The sequence below is a fragment of the Berkeleyomyces rouxiae genome (genome assembly GCF_048999995.1).
Source record: "Berkeleyomyces rouxiae strain 22BRR77 chromosome Unknown BrBRR77_ptg000001l, whole genome shotgun sequence".
NCBI classification, from domain to species: Eukaryota; Fungi; Ascomycota; class Sordariomycetes; order Microascales; family Ceratocystidaceae; genus Berkeleyomyces; species Berkeleyomyces rouxiae.
The window spans coordinates 4,991,273-5,009,671 of record NW_027396491.1 but is presented as its reverse complement, the minus strand read 5'-3'; the positions used below and the strand labels follow the sequence as shown (position 1 = coordinate 5,009,671).

General features: G+C 50.5%; 4 protein-coding genes across 4 annotated transcripts; 2 read left to right on the top strand and 2 right to left on the bottom strand.

Annotated features, from left to right (window-relative positions):
- Positions 1-22: 22 nt before the first annotated feature.
- BROUX77_001398 (uncharacterized protein) lies at positions 23-1,267 on the bottom strand (the record flags this gene model as incomplete). The annotated part of the gene is made up of 3 exons (XM_073745822.1): positions 23-95; positions 166-1,175; positions 1,265-1,267. 3 exons carry the CDS (start codon positions 1,265-1,267, stop codon positions 23-25), a joined length of 1,086 nt encoding a protein of 361 aa, XP_073609633.1.
- Positions 1,268-2,036: 769 nt separating this feature from the next.
- On the bottom strand, positions 2,037-4,302 carry BROUX77_001397 (uncharacterized protein; the record flags this gene model as incomplete). The annotated part of the gene is made up of 4 exons (XM_073745821.1): positions 2,037-3,787; positions 3,847-3,914; positions 3,991-4,089; positions 4,166-4,302. The coding sequence occupies 4 exons, from the start codon at positions 4,300-4,302 to the stop codon at positions 2,037-2,039; spliced, it is 2,055 nt and encodes a 684-aa protein (XP_073609632.1).
- Positions 4,303-7,578: 3,276 nt separating this feature from the next.
- Positions 7,579-9,012, top strand: BROUX77_001396 (uncharacterized protein; the record flags this gene model as incomplete). Its single annotated transcript, XM_073745820.1, has 3 exons — positions 7,579-7,770; positions 7,826-7,944; positions 8,004-9,012. 3 exons carry the CDS (start codon positions 7,579-7,581, stop codon positions 9,010-9,012), a joined length of 1,320 nt encoding a protein of 439 aa, XP_073609631.1.
- Positions 9,013-11,798: 2,786 nt separating this feature from the next.
- BROUX77_001395 (uncharacterized protein) lies at positions 11,799-13,653 on the top strand (the record flags this gene model as incomplete). Its single annotated transcript, XM_073745819.1, has 2 exons — positions 11,799-12,069; positions 12,185-13,653. The coding sequence occupies 2 exons, from the start codon at positions 11,799-11,801 to the stop codon at positions 13,651-13,653; spliced, it is 1,740 nt and encodes a 579-aa protein (XP_073609630.1).
- Positions 13,654-18,399: the final 4,746 nt, after the last annotated feature.

Sequence of the window (18,399 nt, the reverse complement as noted above, 5' to 3'; positions counted from 1 at the left end):
GAGAGTATTTATTTTCTTTTTTTTAAGCCGAGCCGCCAGGACGGTTACCAGCGCCAGCGCCAGCGCCGCCGCCACCACCCATCAGATTCTTAGCCCTATTCACTAGTGTTAGCTCTCACAACAGACAAAAGATAGATGATGGAAAAACAAAAAAGAATCACTTACATCTCAGCGAGGCTAGGATCTGACATCAGTGCACTCACGTCAGGCATGCCGCCTCCGTTGCTCATGTTGTCGGCCATGGCGCGCAAGCGCGGGTTGCTCATCAGATTTCCCATCAGCTCGGGGTTGCCCATCAGGTTCTGGGCCATGCTCTGGAACATGGGGTTGCTCATGATGCTGCCAAAGTCGGGCATGCCACCAGCACCACCGCCAAACATGCTAGCCATATCGGGCATGCCACCAGCAGCAGCAGCGGGCGACGCGTCAGCGCCGGGGGCCGCACGCGTGGCGACGTCAGCGCCGCTGGCAGCGCCCTCGCCCTCCTGTTCTTCAACGCGGCGCTTGGCCGTCTCGAAGCCCTTCTTCATGGCGTCGCTACCGCCGGAGCCCTCGTGCTCAATGCCCTTAGCGTAGGCGTCCATGGCGCCGCGTGCGTCGCCGAGCGCAAAGCGCGCAAGGCCCAGGCGCGACCAGCCCTTGGTGTACTTGGGGTCCAGGGCCACGGCGGCCTCGGCGTCGGTCTTGGCGGCATTGTGGTCCTTGGCGGCGCTGTGGGCGGCCGCACGGTTCGACAGGTAGATGGCGTTGGACGGGTGCAGGTCCAGGGCTTGCGAGTACAGGTTGATGGCAGAGGCGTAGTCCTTGGCAGCCATGGCGGCGTTGCCCTTGCTCTTCAGGCTCTCGGCGGCAGCCTTGTCTTCGGCGCTCAGCGGGGTGGAGGAGGCGGCGGAAGCAGCGGCGGCGGCAGCAGCAATGTTACCGGTGGGCGAGCCGGTCTTCTCCTTGGCTTGGCGCAGGGATTCGTAGACCGTGAAGATCTGCAGGAGGGTCTGCGGACCGGTGGCAGCGCGCACGCCGGCGGCGTCGGTGGGGTCGACCTTGAAGGACTCGGCGATGCAGTTGACGGCGACCTCGATGTTGTCAGCCTCGTCGGCGGCCAGGGTGCCGTCAGTGGTGGCGGTGGTCAGGTAGTCGCAGATGGCCAGGGCCAGGCGTTGCTTGGAAGTGAGAGACTTTGAAGCCGGCGATGCACATGGACTCGGCAGTTAGCGAGGGGTAAACCAAGGGTGGGAGCCAGAGGCGAGGGGCCGGTGTGTCTTACCATGGCAAGCAAATCAGTGATGTACCAGAAAGATTGTGTGTAGTTTGGCGACAGAGGGCGACGATGGGAAACAAGAAGAGAGACAGGAAATTAATTAGGCAGTGCTGTCCTAGATTTAATGTGCTGTTCAGATCAAGGTTGAAGTCATAGAAGCTTCCAGTGCCTGAAGTCAAGGGCAGGCCCCGCTTAACGGGCTTGGGTCTAGGGATTGGGTAGATGCATGAGACGCTTAAGTGCATAGGACCAACTAACAAACTATGAGGAAGACGGCTTACTCAGCAGCAGATCTCCCGACTTCTAGAGTCGACGATATTCCTTTGACAGCAACAATACAAGCAATTATCACACCAAGATTCTTAAAAAAAAAATTGTATAGACTCGCAAAAAGATTCGCATTCCCTTTTTTTCTCTCGTATTTTTGGGTTTTACCCCTTTCCTGAAATTCCCAATGTTTTTGTTAATCCCAAGTATGACACAAATAACCACGTAAAACCAAAATCAATTACAACCAAGCAACCCCAGCAAGCAGCTGTCAAGTACTAACAAGGAAAAAAAGAAACGCAGACGCAGGCAGTGAACAGGAAAACAAAACACTCAAAAGGCCCAAGACGAAAGGTGAATGCAAAGAAAAAGAAAACAAGAGGGCAGAATATAAGCCCGTGTGTGTTTCTTTTTCCTCGTCTCTCATTCCATCCCTTGTCTTCTTCTTTTCTTTCTTTTTTTTTTGTTCTTCTATTTTCTTTCATTTTTCATTCTTCTTATCTCTTCTCCTCTAGCTGTGCTTACCCTTGGTCCGCTCATGCATAAGAGCTCTGCGGATGCGGTCCTTCTCGCCGTCCCAGGTGAGGAACTCGTGCAGGGCGCAGCCGGCCGGCACCATGGGCAGCACGGGCACCTTCTTGTCCGTCATGACCTCCAGTAGAGCCGGGCCGTCGGTGTTGATGAGCCACTGAAGGGCGTCCTTGACCTCGGCGGGGTTGGACAGGCGGCGGTGCTGGATGCCCATGGCTTCAGCCAGCTTCATAAAGTCGGGGTTCATCTGGTGGGTGTGGGCGTAGCGGTCCTCGTAGAAGAGGTTCTGCCACTGGGTCACCATGCCCTGCTCCTCGTTGTTGATCACAATGACCTTGACGCCAATCTTGAACTGGGCCGCAGTTGTCAGCTCAGTCAGAGTCATGTTGAACGAGGCGTCACCGTCAATGTCAATGACGAGGGCGTCAGGTTGGGCAACCTTGGCACCAATGGCCGCAGGCAGACCGAAGCCCATGGTACCCAGGCCACCTGAGGTGATCATGGAGCGGGGGTGGCGCCAGCGGAAGTGCTGGGCAGTCCACATCTGGTGCTGGCCGACTCCGGTGGAAATGTATGTGTTATCCTTGCGGTCAGCAACCATGTTGCTCAGCTCCTCAATCAGAGCCTGGGGCTTGATGGTGTTGGGACGCTCGGTGCGCTCAAAGTCGGACAGGGGCCACTTGGCCTTCCAGGCATCAATCTCGCCGAACCACTCCTTGCGGTCCTCGACAGTCTTGGCATCAAGCAGAGGCAGAAGCTGCTTCAGGTTCTCGGCAACATCACCCTCGACAGCTTCGGTGGCCTGCACAACCTTATTAATGTTCTTAGGTAGAACCTCAAAGTGGACAATACCACCGCGGCCCTCGGCGGCAGCCTGGCGAGCAGCAGGGGCGAACTTGGACACATTCAGGGTGACACGGTCGTCGAAGCGAGCACCCAGAGCAATGATCAGATCGGCGTTCTGAATGGCCATGTTGGCGTAGGCTGAGCCGTGCATGCCCAGCATATGCAGCGACTTGTGGTCCAGCTCGTCAAAGGCACCCAGGCCGTGAAGGGTGGTAGTGACGGGCAGGTAGGACTTCTCAGCAATAGCCTTGAGGATCTCAGGACCACCGGGCGACAGCACAACACCCTGGCCGGCGTAGATGACGGGCTTCTTGGCCTTGTTTATCAGCTTAGCAACGCGGGACACGGACGCAGCCAGCTGCTTCTTGGTCAGGTCCATGGCAGCACGGGAGGCGGCGCTGGGCAGGCTGGGCAGAGCAGGTCCGGAGGGAATAGCACGGCGCAGGACTCCGGCAGTCACGTCCTTGGGCAAATCAACCAGGACAGGGCCGGGGCGGCCGCTAGTCGCAATCTCAAAGGCCTCGTTGATGCGGCGGGGCAGCTCGGCCACGGAGCGGACCATGACGTTCCACTTGGTGCAAGAGCGCGAGATACCGACAACATCGGCCTCCTGGAAACCATCAGAGCCAATAGCAGAGGTGGGCACCTGTCCACAGAAGACAACCAGCGGGGTACCGTCAGACATGGCGTCCTGCAGGGGGGTGATGACGTTGGTGGCGCCGGGGCCGGAGGTCACAAGGACGACACCGGGCTTGCCCGAGGCACGGGCGTAGCCCTCGGCCATGTGGCCGGCACCCTGTTCGTGGCGGGGAAGAATGAAGTCGAAGTGCTTGGAGTTGTAGATGGCGTCGAAGACGGGCAGAATAGCGCCACCAGGGTAGCCGACTTTTGGAGGCACATTGTTAGCGCGGCAAGAGAGAATGCGGGCGGGTGGCAGAACTTACAGACGTGCTTGACGCCGTGTCTCAGCATCATCTCGTGGAAGATTTCACCACCGGTCTTGCCAATGAAGCTGTGCGAAAGTGGTGTGTGAGTTTTCTTGGTCGGGCCAAAAGGGTTATTTCGCTACGTGAATCATGGGTACGTACGACTCGTCCATCACCTCTCCCTTGGCCTTGAGGGGCTGCACATGGCTGTTGTCGTTGATGACATTGAAATTTGAGCTGGGCACCTCGCGGGTCTCGGGACTATTCCACAGAAAGAGAGACATGTCAGCAAGTGATGGATGTTTCCAGGTGCGACGACCAATTGATCACGACTCACGCGGCAGCAGGCGTCGATTGCTTGCGGGTGCTGGACGTCAAGTTCCGGGCGGCAAAGGAGGCCGTCGCGAGGGCGGGCGATTGGCGCGAGAGGGCGGTTGGCCGGGCCAGCGAGCGAATGGCGCGAGATCTGTACATTTTGGGGGGGTTTTATGACTGTTTGGCGGGCGAGGAGAGGGGACCAGTAAAAAGGAAGAAAAAAAAAAGAAGAAAATCTCCCACAATCTCACGATAATGGAGATGGAAAAGCGAGATCGAGAATCGTCCCTCAAGAGTCCAGAAAACAAAGACAGACAGATTCACGGCCAACAATAGAAAACTTGAAAGTTTGTCTTGTGGTCTGCGGAGCGTGAAGAAAAAGCCGTGGTCGTTAGTTTGGGCCTGAAAAAAAGAAAAGAATATTGTTGAAGGAGCCGACAAAGCGGGACTATTAGGATGGAATTAGGACGGGTTATAACAGGTCCAAGAAACCCAGGACACGGAGCCCAGAACCACCACCAACTCACCCAAATGCGCTGCACGCAAAGATTATTTGCTCTGACGCTCCAATCGTGCGATACGCAGTGAGAATGAAGCTGCGTTGAAGCTCAGAATCGCATGATGCCGAACCAGACAAAAGACCAAACGAGGCCGGCAATCTGGCGATGCTGGACACCAAGCCCACAACAGGCCGGCCGACTTGGAGAACTGGTCGCAGTGGGTGCCAGGCTGCTGACACACAACTGAAGCCCACGCTTGTACTCTTCCTCGCGATACAGCAGCCCTGGCACAAGCTCCGGCCTGGCGTAAGCTGGAGGGGCAGCATAGAGGCCTGCGAAACGCCCTGGGCCGCCTGTCTCTCGGTGCCCTCAGCGCCCCTAAGCTTCTGTAATCTCTGCATGCTGACAGCTGTGCAGGGCGGGGGGCACGGCGCACTGTCTGTTTTGCTGCTGCTGCTACTGACTCGCGCCGTGTCAATAACTCTGCTGCGCACTGTCCTTACCCCAGCCTTAAGCTAGTGGCGATATCGGCTATGCGCGAGAACGCTAATAACACCGGCTCCCATTGGCCGACATGTTCATGATTCATTTTTTTTTTCTCTTCTCACCATCTAGCAAACACGACTCAGCTCTAATGACTGTGCCCAGAGTGCCAGAAAATCAGCCGTCTATCAGCCATGCGGTGGCCTGTTGTACAGATACAGGCACAAGTCAACTCAGGACCATGTTAGTCATAACTAACCCTACTAAAACACTAACTTTGACTCAACCTGACTTTTTCATCTGACGTGCCCAAGCTCCATAAAAAATATGGTAACCCTACCCCAAAAAAAGGAGTCAACCAAATTTGGTAGGACGCACAACCCTGCAAAAATCTGCCAATGTCCACTACGCCCTTTACAGAACAGCTTTTATAAGTCCTCCGGTCTTCACCGAAGAACTCAAAGTCATGACAGAAAAGATGCAAAAATGACGACTTCGCAGAACTGCTGAGTTGTAATGGATGTTGACCACGATGGGATTCGAACCCACAATCTTTTGATTCGTAGTCAAACGCCTTGCCATTGGGCCACGCGGCCATTTCCTGTGTTGTTGATGGAAAATAAGAAGTTTGTGCCTATATCTCGCGATTTTTGAAAATTTTCTTATGTAGCTCATTACATCATAGATCTGTCAAGGGAAGGGTGATCGTTGATTGATAGTGGGTACTGTTTTTTTTTAACCCACGGACCCTACAAGGTTGGCTGCAGGGATAGGGTTGGCTCACTATTTGATTTATACACATACCCTAACCCTATACATCAGGTAGTACTAACGATTGCAACACAAATAAACACACAACTCGTCATAACCACCTCATTGCTAACGCTTATTCATACTGCCTTCCACTCTCTCAATGCTGCTTCAGTTCAACCAGCTGAAAGTCAGAATATGGCTGGAAGCGAGTTATCAAGAAGCATATCCCAAGTCTCATCACATATCACCACTGTTTCCAGCATCGTAGCTAATATTGATAGGCATCATCTGCAAGAAGCCAAACGAAACGGTACAGAAGGACATAGAAAGACATGTACTGGAATGGACATACTGCCCGCACATGGCTAGACAATTTTTTGAGAGACAAAAAAAGAGCTGAGGCTCACTGGATGGAGTCTATTCTGCTGTTTATGCGGTGCTTTCCCTAGCGAAGGAGGCTCTTGGAATGTTTGGACGCTGATAATCTGGCACCTTGTTGCAGCTGGAAACAGACAAACAAGAGAGAGAGAGCAAAGATGAAGGGCATTCCAGTCTTTGTCGGGCTTAGCTTAACTAAAGTTCCTTTTTCTTCCAATGTAACAGACAAGATGAGTGTTGCACAGGTGAAGACAAGGCACTTTGTGCATCATTCTGTATGGTTCATCTATCAGAAAGAAAACGTCATAAAAATCAAAGGTCGCACGACAAAACGAACGGCCAACTGAGACCCCATCTGCCCAAGGACAGCTGCCCGAGACAGAACAAGGGCAAATGGAAACAGTCAAAAGGGAGGACACACTGTATATAAACAATTTAGGACTGAACCGCATTCCACTGACTGTGTGCTCTGATCCAAAGGTCTAGGTCCCAAGACTTGGCAAAGTTGGTGTGTCTTTGCCTTAAAGCAGAGTATCTTTGCTTGCCGGGGTCTCTTGTCTCTAACCTTGGCGTTCCTGAAACCAAAAATAGCTTCTGTAAGCTTTACGGCCTGTTGAGTGCACATGACATAGGCCTTCTTTCCTTCCAAGTTGCTCCCTTTTCTCACTCTACTGTCCGTTTCTGGTGCTCAGCCAGTCTGTCACTTGCCATTTCGGTATTTCTCATTCAGCCAGGTAGGATCAAGACAAGTCTTGACAGGATCCTTTCTTCGGTTCATTGTGCACAAAACCGGTCTACCGAAATACCGTCTTGGACCTGAATGTCCCCCCCCCCCCGCCCCGTATGTACGCAAGTAGACTAGACCACTACTCACTATGTCGCTGTTAGTCGGTCACCATGATTATTTTCTCTGCGCTCATCAAGGCTGGGCCAAGAATGCTACCAAAACCTTGGCTGGCCTTATGTCAAAGTCGTCTATGGCGGCATCTCGTCTAACCGGACCCTCTCGCACGCATTGGGTCTTGGTTACTCACACGGCTAAAGGAAATAGAGGGCTAGCATCATAGATAGTGGCCCTTTGTGCTTCGAGAGAGTAACCGCAACCGGAGGCTAGAACACACTTATAAGAGATGCAGAGCGCCGACTACTACTCACTGGTTCATGATGCCCTTTTTCATCTCACTCTCATCCGCCTCACCTAGTCTTCCCTTGTCTTCTATCTTGGCTTTGTTTGTTTGCTGCTTTGTATTGCCATCTCTTCTATATTCCTTTCTTCACTGACCATAGTTACACCATATACTTCCATTTCCTCTCATTAATCATGCATTTTTATTCGAGCTCCAGCCTGGCCGCTGCTGCGCTGACGGCTCTTTCCGTCCTTCCGACCAGCGTTAGTGCTGGCTACCAGTCTTCCACCATAGACAACATCGCCGTGTACTGGGGACAGAACTCTGCTGGAGGCTCAGGATCACAGGGCCGTCTTTCTGAGTATTGTGCCGACTCTCCAGTGAACGTGAGTTATCCAAACAAATCAGTACAGAGTACATGCGCTAACAGCCTGTGTTTAGATTATCCCCCTGGCCTTCCTCAATGGCATCAAGAATCCTATTTCTGTCAACTTTGGTAGTGCTAGTGATATTTGCACCAAGATGTCTGGCACCAATCTGCTGAGGTGCCCCGAGATTGAGTAAGTCCCCAGTTGTCTTGTTCTTGTATAAGCTTATCCCACACTAACACATGATACAGAGAAGATATTCAGGAGTGCCAGGCTATGGGCAAGACAATTCTGCTTTCCGTTGGTGGTGCCACATACAACGAGGGTGGCTTTTCCAGCGAGTCGGAAGCTCAGAAGTATGCGGACAAAATTTGGGCCATGTTCGGCCCCCCTACCGATGACAACGATGTGCAGCGTCCCTTTGGCAAGGCCGTGATCGATGGGTTTGACTTTGACTTTGAGGCCAAGTCTTCTAACTTGGTACCCTTTGGCAAGCGTCTGCGCCAGAACATGAACGCCTCGCCCGGCACGTACTACTTGGCTGTGGCCCCGCAGTGCCCCTTCCCGGATGTGGCCAACAATGAAATGCTGGCGGGGAAGCTCGAGTTTGACTTTGTCATGGTGCAGTTCTACAACAACTACTGCGGCGTCCAGTCCTTCAAATCTGGCTCGACCAAGCAAAACACCTTCAACTTTGAGACATGGGACAACTGGGCCAAGTCTGAGAGTGCCAACAAGAATGTCAAGGTTATGCTCGGAATCCCGGCTACTACCACCGCTGGCAACGGCTACGTTGATGCCGACACTTTGTCAGAGATCATTGACTACTGTGGCAAGTTTAGCAGCTTCGCCGGAGTCATGATGTGGGATATGTCTCAGCTCTATACCAATGACGGCTATCTCAACAAGGTCGCTGATGCTCTGAGCGGCGCATACAAACCCAAGCAATCTGCCTCTACTGTCACCAAGACCGCTGCTATTTCTGCTACTGCTTCGTCTACGTATGACCAGACGTCCTTTATCACCAGCACGACCTACGCTACCACCACCATCAGCATGACACGCACCTCCGGGACTGCCGTTGCTACCGCGTCTACTACTGAAAGCCATACCGAGGCAGGACTTTATGTCGCAGACCAATCGGGCGAGGGCGTTTCCCAGTGGAACCAGTGTGGTGGTTCCGGCTTCACGGGATCGACCACATGCAAGGCCCCCTTTAGTTGTGTGTGCAGTGATGAATGGTACTGCCAGTGTCAGTAAAAGCACGCCAGCGGGGGGGCGGGGGGGGGGGGGGGGGGTATTCAAAACGGAGGAGAAAAGATAACTTGTTTGTATAATGTTTAAAGGGATTCTGATATCTGTCATCATGCAGAAAGGGGTTGGAACTGGTTGTTTTATGCTTTGTTTCTCTGCAACGACTTGCTGGAAAAGCGTTGACGGAGTGTTTGTTTCAATAATTAATCTATGCAGAGTGTGTTACACGATACTCGAAGTTGGCTTGTCAGTTAGAATATAGCCGACTGTCTAATTCTTATTTCCGTTTTACACAAATGTACACGATGATGTCATTCCTAGAAAACGAGTGTGCTATCTTCCACAGCTGCAAAATCTGATGTTGGGCTGCCGGGGCCTAGGACTCGGGCCGGGAGATAATTATCCCGATGGGGGTAGGGCTACGCTCTTACCTTGTGTGGTCTCGGGATCTTGTCCGTGGAATTGCAAGAGGGTTTCATTTTCATCGCATTAGTTATGTGTGTACATGTTGCCAAAACAGAGCAGTAACCCGTTTGAGACTTTGAGACCCGAGATTGGCAGCTGCCAGTCTTGGCATAGCCGATGTAGGCTGCTTTCCGAGGTCACTGCAATTTCGCCGACACGTGAGATAAGGTAAAGCAAGACAATGCAAAGAAAGCAATTGCAACTACCCTGGGCAAATACCTTTTACGCAACAACATGAACTGCTGTCGCAGTTGCATTCGCTGTCCGGAATCTTGCCTGCACAACTGCTACATAATCATAACATCACACCAATCAAGATAGCCGGTTGGTGAGTAGCTTCGGGAGTGGATGCGTTGTTTTCAAACTGTATAATTGTATATATGTACTAGTATTTGTAGAGTTGTATAGAACTGCACATTATATGTACCTACTTGGCTTGTGATATCCATGGTAGAGTAGTAACAGGGCAAATTACTGGCCCAGACCTTCTATCCAAACCAATAAACAACCCAACTTTGCCATAGCTACATAGTTGGCTATAAATGTATGGTTGAGGGAAATGTATGTATCACGCTTGGGCGATGTTCTGAACCGGACAGCAGGGGTTCGATGTGCAAATGATGCGACGGGAAGGGACATTGTTGTGCATGCAAGTTTTAGATGGACAGAAGGAAAGAGGTGACTAGTTACCAGTTGACAGAAGGAAAACTAGGGAAAAAAAAGGCCGCGAGCCGTGGTTAGTTACTTCCTTTTTGAACAAATTGGCTCCGCCCCATTGGCTAGCCATATGGGCAGACTCGATGACTCGACTGGCGTTTGCCTTTACCCTTGCCTTTCTTTGTCTACCACTCTTTCCGCAAGCGGGCCATCAGCCGTAGAGAGAAAGAGAGAGTGTGTGCCTGCCTCCAGCCTGGCTCATTGTCGGGCTTTCTCCCAGCCCTAACCTGCACGATAAGATCATCTCCACCAGTGCAATTTTCTCACGGTCTTTCTGGTTCGCCTCATCTCCCTCCTCGCTGCTTCTGGACTCCATATTCCATCAATCCATGGACAAATATCACGCCTCTTGATATCCAATCCATCGCCATCTCAGATATCCCCATCCTCCCCGGCTTACTCACGAAATTGAGCCCCATTATTGTACATGCATTCCTGCACTATTCCACTTTGACTCTTTGGCTCTTCAAGCCCTGTCGCTGTTGTTCCACTTCCCCTTTCGCCCTTGTTCTGTTTCAGGATTCTATATTGTACATAGTTACATAACCAGTCAATTGCTGGCTGGTGGTTGTCCGCTTTGATTCTTCATGAGCGAGAGCCTTGGCTATTCAACCCCGATTTCGATTTCCCACAAGACTATGGTGTGTTGACTAACCATAGCCTCACATTGAAACACTGCTAACTACGCCCAGCCCGACCCAGCCCAGTTCGTCTTCAATCTGCCGTTTTCTATTACACATCTAGCGCATTAGCCCAGTTTGCCTTCGGTGTCCGTCTGTGGCTTGGCTTTTCTGCGGCTCTTTGTTGGCAGCCAGTCCGATCATTGACAACGCCCCAAGCCAAGCAGCCAGCCACTCTTGATCACTTGTTTTCTCTCTCCATCTGTCTTTGTTTCGGCTCTTCTTCTCTTTTCTGTTCGTCGCAATCTATGTCGCCTGTATTCCTACCTACATTCAGCCACAAAACGAGAGTATTTTCTTCACATCGAAACTTTTCTATTGTGCCCTCTCGCTGATGAGGACTTGGTTTCTTTTAACTTGCTTTCATTCTGCCAATACATAGTTGATATCTTGCCTGGGGGTTCTTATCAGGGCTAACTTAGCCTTCACTAACTTTGCTTGTTCGCCACATTATTTTCACTCATTCACAGCTCGTTGGCTCTTCCTGAAATTCACGTCCTTCGTTTTCTCCTTGGAATCCGCCTGTCTTCTCTTTCTTTGTCTTTCCTCCTGCATTTTCTCGTCGTCGGAAGTTTGCCCATCGAATTTTTTTTCTACTTCTCTTGTTGATCTCTCCTTCCAACGTCCTGCTCTTGAGCTGGATTGTTTGGCATTTGATCACTTCACCTTTATCGCAGGTTTCTGTCGGAGGAGGCCATCCGCTCTGCTAACGTCTTTTCAATCCCCTCATATTATCCGCAAATAGCGAACGACTCCCACCATCATCAAACCCCTTTGAAAGGCTTATCTATTCGATTTATACTTGCTGGCATCACAAAATCACTACTATATACAAAATTACTCGATACAAAATCATTGTCTTGTGGTTCCAGCTCCCTCTCGTCTAATTTATTCACCAACAAGTGGCCGTAGCTGCCCATAATATCGATCATGGATCCAATCACCTCAGATCACCAAATGCCCCAGGCTCAGAACTACAGCATACCACCCTATCAAACTCAAACCCAGCTTCAATCGCCCTTTCAGCCTCAATCCCAAACCCGCCATCAGTCTGTCTCCAGTGTTGCTAGCGAGCCTGTGACCTCGGCGCCATTGGAACATCAATTAGAGCTCGACCGCCAAATGGTCCGCCATTTGCTAAGCAAATATTCTAAAGAAGAGTTAGCCCGCATCTTTCAGGAAGAAACTCGCAAGCCCATCAGTACGTTACCTGCTTTCCCTATCAGCCTTTTTGCCTGTCTTTGTATACATGTCTGCTGCATGTTTCGTTAGTTTCAAAGCGTCCTATCCCTAACATATTGTTCGCTTTCAAATAGAACCCGATCAATCCGACCGTTCTTCTCTCTTATCTAGTCGTACTGCCTCGACAACAATTTCTGATCAATCTAGCGTTTTTGATAGCTCGTCCAGCATCCGGTCATTCTCTGATGCTAGCTCTATTTCCGGCGCCAGTATCTTCTCAAGTGTATCATCGAGAATTCTCGGTCGCAAGTCATCTCATGCCTTGTCTTCCAAATCTCAATCTCAAATCTCTCTGGCTGATGCTACCACCAGTTCCTCGTCTAAACAAAAGACCACTTTTGTGTGTGGCTTCTGTAGCGAAGAGGATATTGTCAAGACATGTACACGCAAAAATGACTTGAAACGCCACATGGAGGACTTCCACAACATGAATGCCCAGTGGCATTGCAGACATCGTGGCTGTCAAATGGTTTTTGACTGGCAAACGGCTTACAAGGCCCATCTTAAACAATGCCACGGTGGATCCCGCATGTCCCTTGACGAGGCAAAAGTCAATCTGTGCCCTCAGGTTGTCTTCGCCTGCGGCTTCAGTAGATGCACACAGGTTTTTGAAGCCTCGGGTGATATGGACGCTTCCAATCTGTTTAAAGAGTATGTATCCCACGTCGTCAAGCACTTTGATGATGGGATTCAAAGCAGCGGTCAATGGTCCTATGACACACGTATGCGGAATCTACTTCGCCAGCACCAAGTTGCTCAATATTGGGAGAATTATGTCTCGTCTGATCAGAACCATGAGGACGCGCAGCTTCATTGGTCACCGACCACATCTTTGGTTCTTCGCAAGCGTCTAGAATGCCGCCATATTGGTGATGTTGCGATGACGGTTCATTATGCACTTCAACTAGGCACTAATCACGAGACGCCTCTCAAAACACATCAAGATTTCATCATGCCTCTCAAGGACAGCTGTACCATGGCTATCCCTGGACACATCAACAACGCAACCTCCGCGGCAAGTTTGCAGGATATTCCACCGTCATTCAATTTTCGCATCCCACGTGGCCCGAATCCGACTTTAGCATCTTATATCGCTTCTCAGCGGCGTGCTACCCCAATGCAGTCGTCTCGAAGATCCCAACGAGCTCAACATTATAGCTCACGGTCTGCCGGTGTTAATCCCAGCCTAGCATCGTCATCACCATCGGCAGGATTTTCCAATAGCCAGTATTATTCTACACACGACATCTCGGTATCCAGGGAGCCGTCGTTATACGATAATCGGGCGGAATCTGTGTATGCCTGTGGACGTGATCATTTAATGCCTCAGGTGGGCGGTATCATCTCTGATGATATCCAGAATCTATGCACACTCACTAACAGCTCCCCCGATTCGGGAGATATTTCAATGACTGATGCCGAGATGCTTGCACAAGAATTTCACCACAACTACGGTGGGATTCCGCCAAACGATATGGGGCCTTCAGCTGCCCTTAGCCACCATGGCCAGTTCTTCAACGATCCGACACAAACCCAATACTAAGGGGCAAATACGATTTACATATGCCGACGGTCTTTTCTATAGTTATATGGCTTTTTTTTCCTTTTTTTCTTTGTTGGTTTCTATATACCCTCGGCGTGCTGTCATGCTGCCGATACGCGATTTCTTTGTTTTTTTTATATTGCATGCTGCAGTGCGCACAAGGTCTGCGTTGACAACACAGCGGCCGGTTCATTTGGGGTTTCGAAAATATCATCCATACTATTGGTGTCTTTAGGAGCTTGAGAGGTATTCTTTGGTTTTGTCATTCTGGGAGAATGTGTCTATTTTTGTTTCTGCGGTCTAGACACGATGCATATAGGGAGGCTCGAATGTATATACGTGCTTGTGTGTATAGTGTATAGTACGCATGAATCACTTGCAGTGACACTCTCACGAGTGTTGATATTACATGTGTATACTTGTAGGCAGGGTAAGTCATGCATGAAGGCAGGGAGAATATAAGATCTACCTGTGTACAGCATCTGTTTTATAAACCATGGCATGGCATGGCACCATATAGGGATCTATCTGGGTTCGACTAACTAATGAGAGGTGTTGGATGAGTGGCAGGTAAGCAGACAAAGATCTGACCGAGTAAAGTGTTGGACAAAACGTGGCCGGGGGATGATAATAGCGGGCTGAAGTTGTACTCGGGTCGATAGATGCAAAGACGGATGGAGAAGACAGAGGTGTATCTGCATGTGCATAAGCTGTACGACATGCGACTTCACCTGAACGGTACAACTACAGCCATGGACAGGTGCCACTTGCTGCGTGCTACGTCCAAATAAGCATAGTTGATTACAAGTACTTGTGCCTTGATTCAGCAACCGTGTACTTGCGCTTGCGTACGTGTAGGGCTGTTGGACCAGACGACTGGTTAGGTGCGGTGTGGCGCTGCCGGTGTTTATAGCGCAGGACAGTACAAGTACATAACTACGACAGAAACGCGCGGATGTAACGACACGCTCTCCCACGCGGATGAAGTGACGTAGCATGGTATATAGGCTGTCCCCTCCCCTGTTCCCCCTCCCAAGGGCAGGGCAGCCAGCTGCTGCATGTCCTGTCTCTCTGGCCTTGGGCTACGCTCTTCGGATGCCGCATGCCGCATGCCGCATGCCGGGCCTTGACGAGCTGTGCTCGCTCGCTCATTCGCTCGCCATACAGCTAAACAGGCAGAGATCTTGTGTCAGGCGAAGCGAAGCGCCCGCGTGCTGGAGGGGAAAAGGACAAGCCCATGTCGTCTTGTGTGGTTTTTTTTCGGGCTGATGTAGCCATGCATGGTTGGTATGCAAGTAGTTTTGTATAGTTAGTTAACTAGTGTGTATGTATGTATATGTGTGTGTGTGTGTGTGTCGATGGGAACAGACAATAGCACATTGTGGTTATCTTTCCGCAGCCACTAGCGTCCTCGGCTTCAGCTCTATCACACCTTCACACACCGGGCCTTGGCGGGAGGGGAGGAGGGACACGGCGGACGTCGTCGTAGCCAGATCACATGTTTTGGTCACATCCTAGGGTGTATTTTTTGCAATTATGGGCTTTTCCTGTCACAGGCTCTTTTGGCCCCTGTCCAGCCGGTAAGGCTCGAGAAGTATTGGCGAACCCAGCGAGATGCGTATGTGTGTGAATGTACACACAAAACTACACAAGCGGTTGACTATGTAACTAGTTATATAAAAAGGTTCCCTTTGTTGGCTAGAGGCAGAGGGTAGAGGCCTGAGGGTGAAGACAAGGGCTTGAGAATAATGTGAAAATAAAAGAACAATGGGCTGGGCACTTTACCCGTGGTGTGATGACGAGGGTTATTCCGCTGTCCAAACAAGATCTATGCCCTAGTATGGTTGTACATATGTATGTAGTTATGTAGTTATGGTGAGGACACATGGATGTATCTCTGTCTTGGCTACTCACTGTTGACTGGGCTGCAGCCTACAAATATACAAACACCATGACCATACCATGTATGAATGTAGAACCTGCATGCATGGATCCTTTGCATGAAGCCGGTCGGGTTCGGCATGGCGAGGACAGGCGGCACTACGGGACTAAGGCAGAGTCAAGGCCAAGTGTGGGTTACTTTGATCGTAGCTACGAGCCTCCACTCCTGACAGGTCACCATCGCCGTAGTTGAAGTGAGTATCGCCATGTCTAGATACAACCTGCATACAACAGCCTGTACCTGTACGTTGTGGTGATCTCTTCTGCTCTGCTCGTCTGCTGGCCCTTCCCCACGCCACTGCTCCTTGCAGCCTCTATAGAGGCCTGCTTGGAACAATACTTTCTTTTTGCGGCCCCAGTAAATCTGGCGCTTGTCAGACAAGGTTGTTGGCCATGCATTCCCGTTTCCCCGTTTAACAGCCAGTGGCTACTTGTAGTATTTGTTACTGGTGAGTATCCCGATGTCACTGGTGCATCTCTAGCCTTTGCTCTTAGTCATAACTATCTTCACTGTCTCTCGTTTCTCAATTCAACCAACGTTCGCTTCCTAGATATCAAACAACATGTGTGTATATATATACATATGCACATATTAATCGCGTAATTATTGCATCTTGTATATGGATGAACATATGTAACTATACAGACCTGAAGCCTTTGGAGCCCTTGAATTGCCTCGCTGCAGGATGGGCTACGCCGGCTTTGGCTTAGCTTTAGGCCCCTGTAAGAAACAGACGTGACAGCACGAATAATACACAGTTATAATGTGCTCACCTCACTATTTAGTAACGCCATCAGCCAGCCACAGGCTGTTGATGAGGTGGCATGGGGCATGGGACATGGGGCTTTTCCCCTTTGGTTGGTTGGGCAGTCAGTTCCCACCAGCACAGCAATATATGCCCATGTATAACGAAGGCCTCTGTCTCATATGAAATAGCACACTTGACTAACTGCTTGCTTGCTCAGAGTCCAGGCACAATATGTCAGTCACCTTTACACGTAACGCTTGCAACTATCTCGTACGTGTAAGTCAAGCCCAAGTCGGTCTTTTTGGGAACCTCGGGTCTCTTTCTCTCCCTGTCCGCTTGTGCCTAAGTCTAAAAGCCCTGCAACCCCTGTCCCTGTAGCTTAAATCAATTCCACAGCTTCAAGTGGCAGAGACAACAGAGACAACACCTCAAGACGAGACAGTATACAGGCCCGGTGGCGTCTATGATATATCCTGTAAAAGCACCACTACAGCTTTCTTTTTTTTGTTCGTTTGCCCCTTCTGGACGGGCTGTCACAGACTTGTGATGTGATGGATCCTGTATCTACGGCGGCCTTTATCTATTCCCAAATTATGGTCTCCGTCTGTAATTCATCCTGTTGAATGCATCAGACTAAGCCTTCCGCGGCCGTATATCATGACTTAACAGTGGCTCCCCCCTCCCCCTGCTCCCAAAGCCAGTGCTCTTCCTTGCACCACGAGGATTCCGCAGTCCGGCATTCTTATCGACCTCACCAAACATGTCGACAGGCAGTAGAAAATTTGTCCTATCCAGGAAAATATCTCCGACCTCACAAGGGAGTCCAAGCACACCTGCCCAAACCCCGTACCCTATATGCATATCGGATTAACCCTACTAAACCGTCGCAGTTGGCCTGTGTTTCTTGGACTCGGACTTGATGGTGGTCGTAGCTCCCCGAGGTTCCGTAACAAGTCATTGCCGCATGATTTCATGCCACTCTCCAAGCCCCTGCCGGAAGTGGGTGTTGTTGCAAACACTCCGGATAACTCTGGCATGGCCAAAGTGGCACCTTGGACCAAACTTTTGTACGAACGGTTGCCGTTGGAGATGTTGTGTGGCGCAGAAGTAGCGGCTGACACAGTACCTGCCTTTGTCATTGTTGCAGGTATGTACATATGTACATGTTATTCACAAGTAGTTAGTTACCTATGTACACATGTATCCATTTGTACATATACACGACACGCACCAGTGCTTCGTACAATTCAACACCTGAAGCATAAGAGGCAACATCTCCAGTGAATACTTGAGCGCCAGCGGACCAAGCCCATTTGTATAACCAAGCCATACCAACAATTATATCTGCTCGGTAACAGAACTCCAATATCGTGCCATGCGTAGTAACCAAGCCACCAGCAACATTGCAAAGAACGCAGCTTTTAAAGCCCCCAAACCATGTACGACTCCGCCGGTAAGTGCCGTTGACAGTCCTGCCCTTTTAAAACGAGCAGTTGCCCATCCACATACATACATACATAGTTGTAGAAGTATGGCAACTGTACCGTACCCTAGGGCTTGCCATCTTGCTTGCTAGGGCATCACAAGACGCACAAAAAAAGAGAGAGAGAAAATTGCGAGGATTGTGATAACTATCCCGCAGCCCTATTATACCTATACCGCCTGTTATTGAGCTTCAGCGATTTGCCACATCGCGCATGAAATAACCCCACTGCTCTATGCATCCAGCATGTGCCCCCACAGCTTCAGATCGTGATCCCACTGCCATCTGTCAACGGCCACCATACTGCTCTTCCTTTCCCCGAGAGGCTCCTTTGCGTGTTTCATCGCGGAACCCTGACAATCACGACAAATCACTTTCCTTCACACACATGCACACGCACATGCGCATTCTTGCATATGTACGCACACACGTAGTATGGTAGACTGGTACGCACGGGTTCAAGCGATGGCGATACGGATTACGATGACATGGTGGGTCAATTTATTGACTGGCCTGGTCCATAGCGGCGTTTAGCTCCTGGATAAAAGCTACATTCATGTGCAACAGAAACAA